Here is a 12,153-nt window from a genome sequence, read left to right as displayed (position 1 = left end):
GATGAAAATAAAACGTTTAGAAACTTTCATACAAGAAATACTTTTGCATTATTGTAGACTCCACCCCAGATATAAGTCATCAAGACCAGCTTATGTTTATTCTTAGTTATGTGAATGGCAATACAGTAATTGAGAGTTTCTTGGGATTTATTCAGTTGGAGAATATTTAACAGAAATAGTTATACAGAAATTGAATGAGTTAGGATTAGATATTGAAAATTGTCGAGGACAAATGTATGGCAATGCCGCAAGTATTTCGGGGTGCTACACAGGAAAGAATACAAGAATTGTCACCTAATGCTATTTATGAGCCATGTTTCAAATCATTTATTAAATCTTGTAGTTAACTTTGTATGTAAATCCAGCATGGAAATAACTGACTATTTTACAACCATTCAAAGTATTTAAACGTTCTTTTTGGCTTCCCATCAAAGATGAAACTTACTGCAAAGCTGTAAATGTTCTGTAAAATGATTGGTTAAAACTAGATGGTCTGTTCTATTTGAAGCAGTAAACGCTTTGCATAAAAACTACAAAGAAATAATTTTTTTTCAACTAAGCAATAATACAGAAGAGAAACCTAGTTAGCAGTTAGAAATGAAGAAGGCTCTGTACAATAAAATGGACACCTTCGAAACAGCTCTATTAACACCGATTCGGACGAGCATTTTGGAACGAGTGAATGCAACCAGCAAAACTTTATAAATCGTGGACTTGAACGTATCATCTGGAGTAGAACTGGTGATGTCTCTGTTGACCTTTGTTGCAGAAATAAGAGAACACTTTAATGAAACTGAATTAGAAATGAAAGACTCCCTCCCCCGAAGGCGAGGAACTACGAACATATACTATAAAGATGAACTTAAAAGAGCAAAGAGAAGAAAAGTATTTTCAATGAAACAACTGAAAATGAAATCACTTTAGAAGTGAAAGAAAGATTTAGAATTGAAGTATTTAATGTAATATGCAACAATATTACTCAAGACCTGAAAAAAAAAGTATTAAATGTTTCAAAGAAGTAACATCAGCATTTCAATGTTTTTTTACCCTAGATAAGGAGGAAATCAAAATATCAATTAACATTTTGTGTGAGAAATATAAGAATGATATTGACAAAACCAAAGAATATTTACAAAACGAAATTATTCATTTTCACGTGCTGTGCAAAAATTTAAACAAAAACACGATTTATAAAAGATTTGTGGTTATCCAGACCGCAAATTTTTCATAAATTAGACGGCGAAAGCAACTTTTCTGAAATATTCTAACTCTATTTGCGAATATATTTAATGATACCCATTTCTAACGCATCCGGCGAACCTTCTTTTTCGGCCCTAAAAAGAATAAAAATATACCTAAGTCTCATTTGAGTCAAGAAAACCTTGATGCAATGTCACTATTATATATTGAATATAGCTCACTGGAGAAACTTAACAGTGATACTATCATACGTCAGTTTGCCAATATTAAGTCACAAAAAAGAATGTTATAATTTTTGTTATGTTGTAACTTAGAATGTTTTTATTTTTACCTGTTTTTAATGTTACATTTTAGAATGTTTTTATTTTTAATATTTTTTAATAAGAATATTTTTTTATTTTTATTTTTATATATATTTTTACAAAAAATTAAAACATTGAAAACTTTGTTTTATTTGTTAGTGTCCGCTTTGTTAGCTCCGCCAGTGTCAAGGGGGTCCATAGATGTCCTGCGCCCATCAGAAATACGCTTAATGCTTTTTACGTCAAAACTGTTAATTTCATCAAAACTTACTGCTACAAAAAATAATTTTTATTGAGAAATTAAGTAGTTATTAAAAGGAATGTTCCAAATAAAACTACCACCTAAGTATATTAGTTTAGAAATTTGCAAGCTTCATATTAAAATTTACTGATACAAATTTAAATTTTTATAAAACTGAACACAATTTTAAAATGTTTCTTTTTACCTTTATATAAACTTGTTACACTACTGGCTGCAGTTTGGAAAGGCACCCAAAGTGATACACCATTCTGCCGATCTAAAAAAAAAAGTAAAATATATACTGGTTTTCCAGAACAAAAAAGCATAAGCAAAAATCAGAGGAGAGACATTTCATCGTTTGAATACAAACTGGTAGAGGCATGACAAACATTACATGAATAAGTAGTAAAAAAAAAAAAATTACTACTGATTATTTACGTACCTACTTGCCAATTTACAATGAATAATGCAGTGTTTCTCAATATTTATATACTTAACTAACATTCTCTTCAGCAATCAACTGTAACACAAACGTAGTTAAGTCCAAATAAATTCCCTTTTTAATTACATGAAAAGAATACAGTGGAACCTCAAGATACGAGCACCTCCATGAGGAACCATGAGAAATTTTAGATACATGGAAAGTACGAGCGAAACTTTCGTCTCTAAATACGAGCATTGACTCGAGTAACGAACAATGAGCCTGGCTGTTGGTATGCGTGAAGCATTTCCCAATCTGGCTCGACTCGGGGGAATCCCCTCGTCAGATCACTCAGTGTTCTTTGATCTACATGTTTGTGTACTAGCGAGTTAATTGCTTTTAAAATTTAAAGTGAAAATAATTATTTCACAATGACTCCCAAGAAGATTGTTGCCTCAGATACTGCTGCCCCCCCCAAAAAAGAAGGAAGTTTTGGCCATTGAAATTAAGAAAGAAATCATACATAAACTTAAGCGTGGGGTAAGAGTAATGATACTGGCGAAGACTTACAGGTGTTAGACATTGATAATCTACACTATTCTGAAGAAGGAAGAAATTAAGAAACTTAATGTGGCCAAAGGAGTTGCCGTTACTTCCAAACACCATCCAAAACTCCTAGATGTTGTGAAACTGTTGTTGGTGTGGATTAACGAGAAGTAGTTAAAAGGTCAGTGTCGGAAGCTATCACAAAGGTTATGTTATTTACCATTGTTACTTAGTGGAATAATTGATTCTTATGTTGATATTTTTGGGAGTTCAGAACAGATTAACTGAATTTCCATTAATTTCAAGTTTGTTTCTAGATAAGAGAAATTTGATATACAAGCTCAATGCTGGAACGAATTAAACTCATATCTCGAGGTTCCCTGTATTCTATTTAAAACAATAAAGCTCTCACGGTTATGGTTACAGTTTAAAAAACTTCAAAATTTTGAAATGCCAACACACAATTATTTTGCTACACAAATTGATTAGCGCATTGAAAAAACCTAAATAACAAATATGACAAAAATTGCCGGAATTAAACATTGGCAAAGAACAGCATTATAAAGCACCATTGACAGTTTTGGGACCTCCGTGATTCCCCGGCCTCACTCCAATGGATTGATTGCTGGTTATGGGGTTATCTGAAGCCTAAAGGTTTACACATTAAATCCACGAGATTTGTCAGGATTGAAAGATGCCATAAAGCATGAAGTTATATAGATTTCTTCCGCAATGTTATATTCGTCATTATTGTCCAAAATCTCCCGCGAGCATAATGTGTTATTGTCCGCATAGGTGGGCACTTTATTAATTCCTACAAAAGTTTTTTTAGTCCCTCTCTTGTCTTATGTTGTCATTGGTCAGTTATAATGAATGCTGTTCTTTGCAAATGCTTTATGGCGGCAATTTTCATCATATGCGTTTCAATACCATTTATGGTTTTTCTACGTGCTGATCAATTTGTGCAGGAAAAGAGGTGAGTGTTACCATTCAAAAATTTCGAAATGTGACCGAATGTGTGTGTTCACACTTATGGTTCACTGCAACTGTAAGCGTGAGAGCTCTATTGTTTTAAATCATCATAATCTCGATCGTACATCTTCAAAGAATAATATCTGGAATTTCATTTTGACTGATTGAGCGAATAGACCATTAGGGGTTCATATATTGTGGCAATTATTTTTTTTATAACCACCCTGGAAGTAGGTTCGGTTTTGCCGATTGCAATAAAAAAGAGATATGCACAAATAGATGTAACAGCAGTTCCATGCATAAAATTTCAACATTCTACAGCTAATTGTTTTTAAGTTATGTGAGATACATACATATATGCACATGTACGTACATACGAAAAAAATCTGATGTGTAAACCACATAACTTCCTTGTACAGAATATTAAATTATACACATTTTTTCTTGCATTTCATTTAAACTTATTGGATTGAATTAAATCTACTTCGCCGACAACGCATAAACCACAATAGAACAAATGCATTCTTTAAAATTCACTCTATTTGTTTACCATAGCGATACTCTGGCACTAGATTCACTTAACAGTATTATATTTCGTTCATATTATAACACAGAATGCACAAAATTTATATCATTTAAAGAATTATCTAATCGTTGCCACATGTTCTATTCAAGTACTATAATAAAGCCGGAACGATGTATAAAAGAAATTAAGCAAACAAAACAAAAAAGGAAAAGTTTTTCACAGACGATTGAGTATTTCTCATTCAATTAATTCAATTCTCACTTCACGACAAGGCAAAAATACATAAAAACTCAAAATATCTGTATTAAAAATTATGAAGTAAATCTTAAACACTTATTTCCTCGAAAAAATTCCAAAAAGGATTAAGCACGATTTAATTCGCAATAAATGAAGGCGTTATCTTTGTTGTTGCAAAGCTAAGTTTCTCTAGATTGGCAACAAATCCACTAGTCTGCTGTTTCAAATGTAAACAAGCAATGGCCGCCATCAAAAAAATTATTAGGCTTAGCGGCACTTAAACAACTTTAAAATTGTTGATAATTCTAAAAATATTGCATACAAATTTACTAAAGGCATAAAAACCTTAACCTGAAGATAAGAACAATATAATTCAATCATTTTTAAAGCAAAAAATGTACAATTTACAACATATAAGAGTAAAGAAACTGAGATCACTGAGCCGGGTAACAGAGTGGATATATATATAAATATATTTATATACGTTTGGTGCGGCCGATTACAACCAAAATACGAGGTGCACATCTACATGTTATAGCAGTCCTATATACAAAATTTCAACATTCTGAGGCTACTCGTTTTTGAGTTATGCGAGATACGTTCGTACAGAAGCCAAGAAAAATTCTCTTCAGAATTCATTTTAAAGCAGTTTATCTCTATTTTTGTTCTAAAAATATAAATAGACGGAAATAGTATGCAAAGACAGCTTTCAATTAGTGAAGTGTTAAAGGTGGAAGTGCTTTGTTGGTTATAGCTGTTTGGCACAAGCGTTATTTCTTTTTTGGGGAGCAGACAAATAGGAATCCAATATAGGTGAATTAGACCTCACATATTTCAGACTGCGCATTTTAAGATCCAGCCAGCGGCTCTTTCTTTTGGCCCGAGTCCTAATATTATTGACTGCGTATGGAAATTTTGCGGACACATAGCATCATTGTGAATAGTGGTAAAATAATTAAAAGTATAATGTAGCTAGGACTTCTTTGGGTTATTTGTAAAATATTTCAACCCCAAAATGGGTACCAAAAACGTAAAGTTGAGTGCTGTGCTTTATATGATAAATGGACCTGGAAATATTTTTGACAGTTGTAAAAGATAAACTAGTGCATCTCATCTGCAATGAAGCTGTAACAGTCTTCAAAGAATATAACATTTCTCGTCATTTCACATCTAATCATAATTCCAATTACGAAACAATGTTGAATATGGGAAAAAAAAATGCAGAAAGTCTTTCTAAAAAAATACCAGGCCGACAAAATTTTTTCAAGAAGGTAAACAGTTCCCAAGCAGCAGCTACACATGCAAGTTACATTCTAGCATACAATATTGCTACAAATAATAAAGCTCTCAGTGATGGGAAGTTTGTTAAACAATGCATGCACCAAGTTTGTGATCTTTTATGTCCAGACAAAAAAAAAAAAAAAAAAAAAAAAAAAAAAAAAAAAATTCAAACTGTTAGCTTATCTCAAAAAATGAGACTTCTAGAATCGAAGACGTTGGTAAAAATTTGATTACGATCAAAGATTGACCAGTTTAAATTTTGCTCCATTTCTATAGATGAAAACTGCTCAATTAGTGTTATTTATAACAGGTGTTGATGAGAAATTTGTAAATACTGAGGAAGTGGCATGCATGCATTCTTTAAAAGAAACTAGAACAGGATGTGATAGTTTTCGTGATTTTTAGGAAGGGCTTTTAACTTTGAAAGTGCCTATAACAAATATAAGCAATATTACGACTGATGGAGCACCAAATATGACAGAAAGAAAAATCTGAATTTCTTGAAAGCTTTAATAAAATCTATCCCAGGAACAATGTTGTTTTTCTATATTGTGTTTTACATCAAGATCCTTTGTGTAAATCTGCATTGAGTATGAAACCCGTGCTTGATGCAGTCGTGAAGCTTGACCTCGCGGGCTTACTCATAGGCAAATTCGATATTTTCTTCGGTCTGTGCAATATGAATACTCTGATGTACTGTATTGCACGAAAGTAAGGTGGCTTAGTGCAGGATGTGTTTTCGAGCCAGTCTGGCAGCTGAAAGACGACATTGTGTCATTCTTCCATGAGAAACGGTGATCTGCGGAGTGTGAAATGTTAGAAGACAAAGAATGGCTTTCGGACTTTGCATTTTTCGCAGACCTTCTTTTGTCATATGAGCAACTTGAATTTCAAGATGCAAATGTAAAATCAATTTATTGATGATATCTGGGCCCATCTCAAAACTTTTAAACTAAAACTTAATCTGTTTGCTGGGCAGCTGGCTAAGAACGACTTGTCTCATTTCTCGAGGTTAAATTCAATACCCTCAGTAAATGAAGAGAAGCTTAACAATTATGAAGATGGCTTGAAAAAACTGCATTTGAGTTCAAATGCTGATTTCAAGATTTCAGTGCCATTCAAACAAAACTGGATATTTTTATCATGCCTTTCAATGTAAATTGTGAAGTACTGAGGTCAGATTTGCAGCTTGAATTCAATTGAGTTGCAATCTAAGGTACTTTTCCGTTTTGCCAGCGCAGGCTATAAAGTCTCTAGTAATGGTACAATTGATGCCAAACAAAATATCATTGCTGGTAACATTTCACTTTCAAAATAAGTCGCAGCCATTTCTTATCAGATTGATTGTTTTTTTCGATACTGGCATAAAATTACATAGAAGTTTTACCAGATAGTTCAATTTTATGCCCTAAGGCCATTCGCAGGAATTAAGTCAATAAGGATGCAATCACACTGCTCACCCGATGGCGAAAATATAGAAAATTGAAAGTCAAGGGTTAAATTCATCAAGTCTAATGAGAATGCACTAGCGAAGTAAAGTACTGCGGTTTTACATAAATTCTGAGTAAGCTATTCGTACGAATTGAAATAATTCTTGCATTTAAACTTATATTCCAAATTAAGATTTAACTTGAAATTAATGTAGATAATTACTGAGAGAATTAATTTTTGTAACATAGTTTAAGTGAGATGAGATCACTTGGGGTCAATTGATATGAACCGGCGAATCAGGATGTTGAACCATGAAAGCATAGTAAATTCTTAAATTAATGTGTTCTTACAAAATTTTAAATGATATTAAAATGTTTATGCCTTCAAAATAAAAAATTCTTAGAACTAACATTCTTTAACATTTTTTATTTGTGTATATTTTATGTTGTCGACAATAAAATCTGCTTAGCGAGATTTACGTCGGCAAAATGGAAAAGTACCCAATCTAATTATCCTCTCAAGCAGTTGTTTCTAAATATTCAAAGTTAGAGTTTTACAAACCATTATCGAAAGTAAAGGTTTCCCAAATTTAATATCCCACGCTCAGAAAATCAGTGCTAAAGTGTTTCCAATTACGAAAACCTTAGAAAGAATTATTGCAGAAGTCAACTGACAGATGATCATTTAGCCTCGTCCCCTAGAAACAGTACATTTCACTTCGAAACTCGATATATAAGGAGCTTTTAAAAATGAAATCGCAATTTTATTCATCTCAGTAACATATTTAAATGTTAATACTTGTAAATTGTTTTTACAATTTTAGGCCAAACTTTTTTTTCCTTCAATTTTTGGCCTGTGACCGAAAAAGTTTGCCCATCCCTGTCATTGTGATGACACTCCTTCTCAATCGATCAATGAATGGCGTAATCTGTAGTATGGTTCTAGATCCAGAAAATACCACTACCGATAGTGAAGAAAGTGACAGAGAAGTTACTGAAAACGCCGCCCAGACAGTATGGTGGTCAGGGAAGCTGACTGCGATGCCGAAGGGCCTAGGTTCGAACCCCGGAGAACGCATCGTAGTAACTGCACATCCCTTCATAGGAAAAGGCGATGGTGGCCCACCTATTAGGTGCCTCCATAATAAAGAGACCACCACATCGGGCCTAGTATAGATTAATGGACTAGGTTACATTTGTAATTGTTCACAATCTGCCATTGGAAAAAAAAAAAAAAAAGGTTACTGAAAATGAGAAAGTTCCGATTGAAAAGTTAGTTGGAATTCTCAAAACAGCAGTTACAGAACTTCAACAATGTAACTAAACAAGAGATTAAGTCTATTTACAGAATTAAGGAGAAAGTATTAGCACAAAAAACGAAGCAACTTAAACAACTTGCATTGAAAGAAATTTTTAATTAGGTAAACAAATAAATATTAAGCTTTTTTTGATAAATTTTGATACCCTTTAGATCATAAATTCTTCATTACTTCATAAATCATGATTTCATATTTTTAATTTTACAATTTCTACATGCCATCTTACTACATTTAAACTGATGATCCAATATGTAGACAAATCCCAAATCCGGAATCATCAAAGTCCTGACAAGTCTGGATTTTGGACTTTGTACTATACTATTATTATTACACAATCCTACTTCAATACAAAGTCCAAAATGCGGACATCCATTATCCGGAATGATCTAAAATCTGGACCTCAAAACCACCAATGATATTTTACTGGTAGGCTTTACACATGCCCATTTGATTCTACCCTCCACGCTTAATAAAACATTTGGAGAGTCCCGATTCTTAATTTCACTTTGACACTAAATAAAATACCTTGTTATTGAAGAAACAATCATTTTATCATAAATCTGTACCATCAGTAATTTGGCTCCATTGCTGCATATCTGCTTGTCACACATCTCAAACCAAAACATTCCACATAGATACATCGTTAATTTGAGGCAACTTGATGAATCATTATTTATTATACTCTCCTTTCATCACTGCATGTTTATCAAAACATGACAGCTTGAGTAATAACTCATTTAGCGATGCCTAAACAATTTTTTTTATGTTAGTAATTGAATAATAAAGGAGTATGGTAACCTTTTATGTTCACATTACGCTTGGCGATAATTACAGATTTAAGTTAAATGCACTAAAAAATGTTGATGAGGAAAAATTTACCAAAAATTTCTTTCCATGTGCTAAAAATAGATTTTGTTGATGATACTTCATCAACCTAAAGAATACATTTAGGGCTATTTGAATTAAGAATAATTTGCTATTCACATAAACCCAGAACCAGCACCAGGACTCCTATGGCCGTGCCAAGTTGCAGAATTTAAGACCCACAGAGACTGTATCAGGCGGTAAGATATTTATCTATATTACAGGTCAACCTAAGCTGAGAACACTGGATATACTAGAAAGTTAGAAAGTGTATGCATCTGCAGAAGAATATAGTTCTACCGTTTTGAGAAGTAATATTGTAAAAATTACACTGTGAAATATGAATACTGCTGAACAAGGAGAACATAAGGGGGAAAATGTGTAAAATGATAGATTACTTTGCGTCCAGCTTTTTAATTAAAAATTTGCTAAATCATGTCAATCATTCGATGACCAGCAGAAAGACAGCACCTTTTTTTTTTTTTTGGCATTATTGGCGAAACTGCAAATTCCAGCAACCTCGAATTCACCCCACTCTCAATGAGAAGAGCAATTAAAGCATTCATTCATTCACTGACCGGGAGGAGAAAAAAAGCAATTGTCATGGCCTCTGCATTACCTTCAACATATGTGTTTAATTTCCAGCCTCATAAAGCTGGAAAACCATTGCGCAGAGCCGCTAAGATTATCATGATGAATGTTTTTGTCAAATTATGTGAGCATTTTTCTAATAATGTAACTGTAAAGGACTTCTTTTATATAATACACTGAGATACTCCAATGCAGAGCTTACAGTCATTACGTTACAGTTTATTTTTTTTATAATTTTTTAGTTCACATGAGCATTTGCGCTTTGTTATAACTAACAAAAGACATTTCTAATGTTATATGTTTAACTGATTGGTACAGACTAATAGGCATAAGATCATTTACGTCTTAATTTTTATGTTTGTTTTACAATTTTAAAGTTTTTAATATTTTTCTAATATCTTGAAATTTTTAATGGTAAACTCTTTAGTCATTAGACTGTAATACGAAGATCTGTTTCCAGTATTTTTATTTACCGTAATTTACGGAAGAAAGGCCGCATCAGCGCAAACGGCGCACTCGAGAAAAATTAAAATTACACAGAAACGCCGCATAGATTAAATTACGCGTGACATCGTCGCGGGCCATATAGATGCAAAATCTCAACCTATGTCTAATATATGACATATCAGTTAAGAAAAATACATGAAATGAAATCATAACTCAAAATAAATTAAAGGTAAGAAATGTTGAAAATATATTTACGTTCATGAATATACTTATATTTACCCCACTAAAGAAGTCCATATTTATAATACTCACAGTATATTATAAAAAATGTTGCAACAACGAAATATTAAATTTGGATGACAAAAGGAAATTTTAAATTTAACTTACAAAAGGAATTACAGCAAACTATACATCATATGAAGCCATCAAAATCTGATTCTTCACTATCTGAATTAAAAAGATTTAGTAAATCCTAAAGTTTTTAGTATTTAGTATCTGAATTAAAGATTTAGAAAATTAAAATAAATAAATTAGTAGATTTAGTAAGTCTTCCAGATCATCACACTCATCCTCTTAGTTTACAGTCTCTTTATCAAAGGATATAATTTCAGCTTCTTTAAATCCTGCTATTATTGATGATGTTTTTACCGATTTCCATGCACTTTCTACCTATTTTGTAACTTCTTCATGAGATGCTCTATGCATTTTATCGCTTTTGGTATACATACGCAATCCTTCACTCATCCAACACTCCCACCGCTTTCGGACTTCAGTGTTATGTCGCGAATTTCAATTATTAATATGTGTTTCAAGTCATTATTATTCTAATATTTTTATTTGTATTAATGTGTATTTTAATCTGGAAAAAAGTATTCTTAAGCTCTTAAGGTTTTATTTAACTCATTATTCTTGAGTAGAAATTGTAACATAGGCGAGAGACGGTTGCAAGGAAACACATCTGGTTTATTGGTTATAGCCTTTTTTCTACTAACAATGGAGGCAGTAGGGTCTTTTTAGCTAATGCGTGTGAAACGGAAAGCGCTTTCCTGTCGCTTTGTAAGGTTGCTGTTTTCTTACTTCAAGACAGTGGGGGTTTGGGTAATTAGATTCTCGTGGAGCTTATTTTCCGCTTGTTAGTTGGGGGGGTCTACTTTTTCTCACGTTATGTGTACAGATGTTTTTCGGATTGCATTGTCAGATTTTCTGGGGTTTGATTCGTCATGGGTGTGTCATTTTCTCAATTTAGATAACATAAAATTCCGGGATTGGTAAGGTTTAATTTTATGATTTTTTTGAAAGCCTATGAACTCACAGAGGCGGAGAAACCGAGATTTCCTGGGTGCTTGCACCAGGCTAGAGATCATTCTGATTCAGATTTTTGAGCGAAAAGGAAAAGGAGAAGCAGAAAGTTTTGGGGGGCGAGCGACTTGTACAAGCTGGCTGTGGTGATGGCTGTAGCGGAGTCTGATTTGAGTGAATTTTGAGCAGCCGCGATGTGAAAGAGAAAGAAAGATCGTGGGGCGCTTTGCTCTGCTGCGGGCTTCCTGTGCAAGAGGGACTGGGTACCGTTTTCTTTTCTGCGGGATATTTAAAAGTTTTGTGCGAGATGCAAGGAACATTTTCCTGCGTGATGTATGGAGAACTGTGTGCGAGCTGCAAAGAGCATTTTTACTGAGAGCTGATTGAGATGTATAGAGAAAAATCTACCAAGAAAATTTAGCACAGGTTTTCTCTCTTCACCTGAATCGCCGGTTAATCTCCAAGAGCCTTTTTCCG

The 12,153-nt window shown here is 33.2% G+C and overlaps 1 protein-coding gene across 1 annotated transcript in view; it reads right to left on the bottom strand.

Moving 5' to 3' along the window:
- The window catches only part of LOC118197543 (HUWE1-associated protein modifying stress responses-like), a 48,213-nt gene that overhangs the window by 26,958 nt on the left and 9,102 nt on the right, over positions 1-12,153 (bottom strand). The window contains exon 2 of the mRNA XM_035369064.2: positions 1,949-2,020. Within this exon, the coding sequence (XP_035224955.1) occupies positions 1,949-2,020 (72 nt within the window). The remainder of the gene's footprint in view (positions 1-1,948; positions 2,021-12,153) is intronic.

Source organism: Stegodyphus dumicola, chromosome 10 (assembly GCF_044657685.1).
Source record: "Stegodyphus dumicola isolate Sdum_Otavi_A_Nest chromosome 10, ASM4465768v1".
Taxonomy (NCBI): Eukaryota; Metazoa; Arthropoda; class Arachnida; order Araneae; family Eresidae; genus Stegodyphus; species Stegodyphus dumicola.
This window is presented reverse-complemented; position numbering and strand designations above follow the sequence as displayed.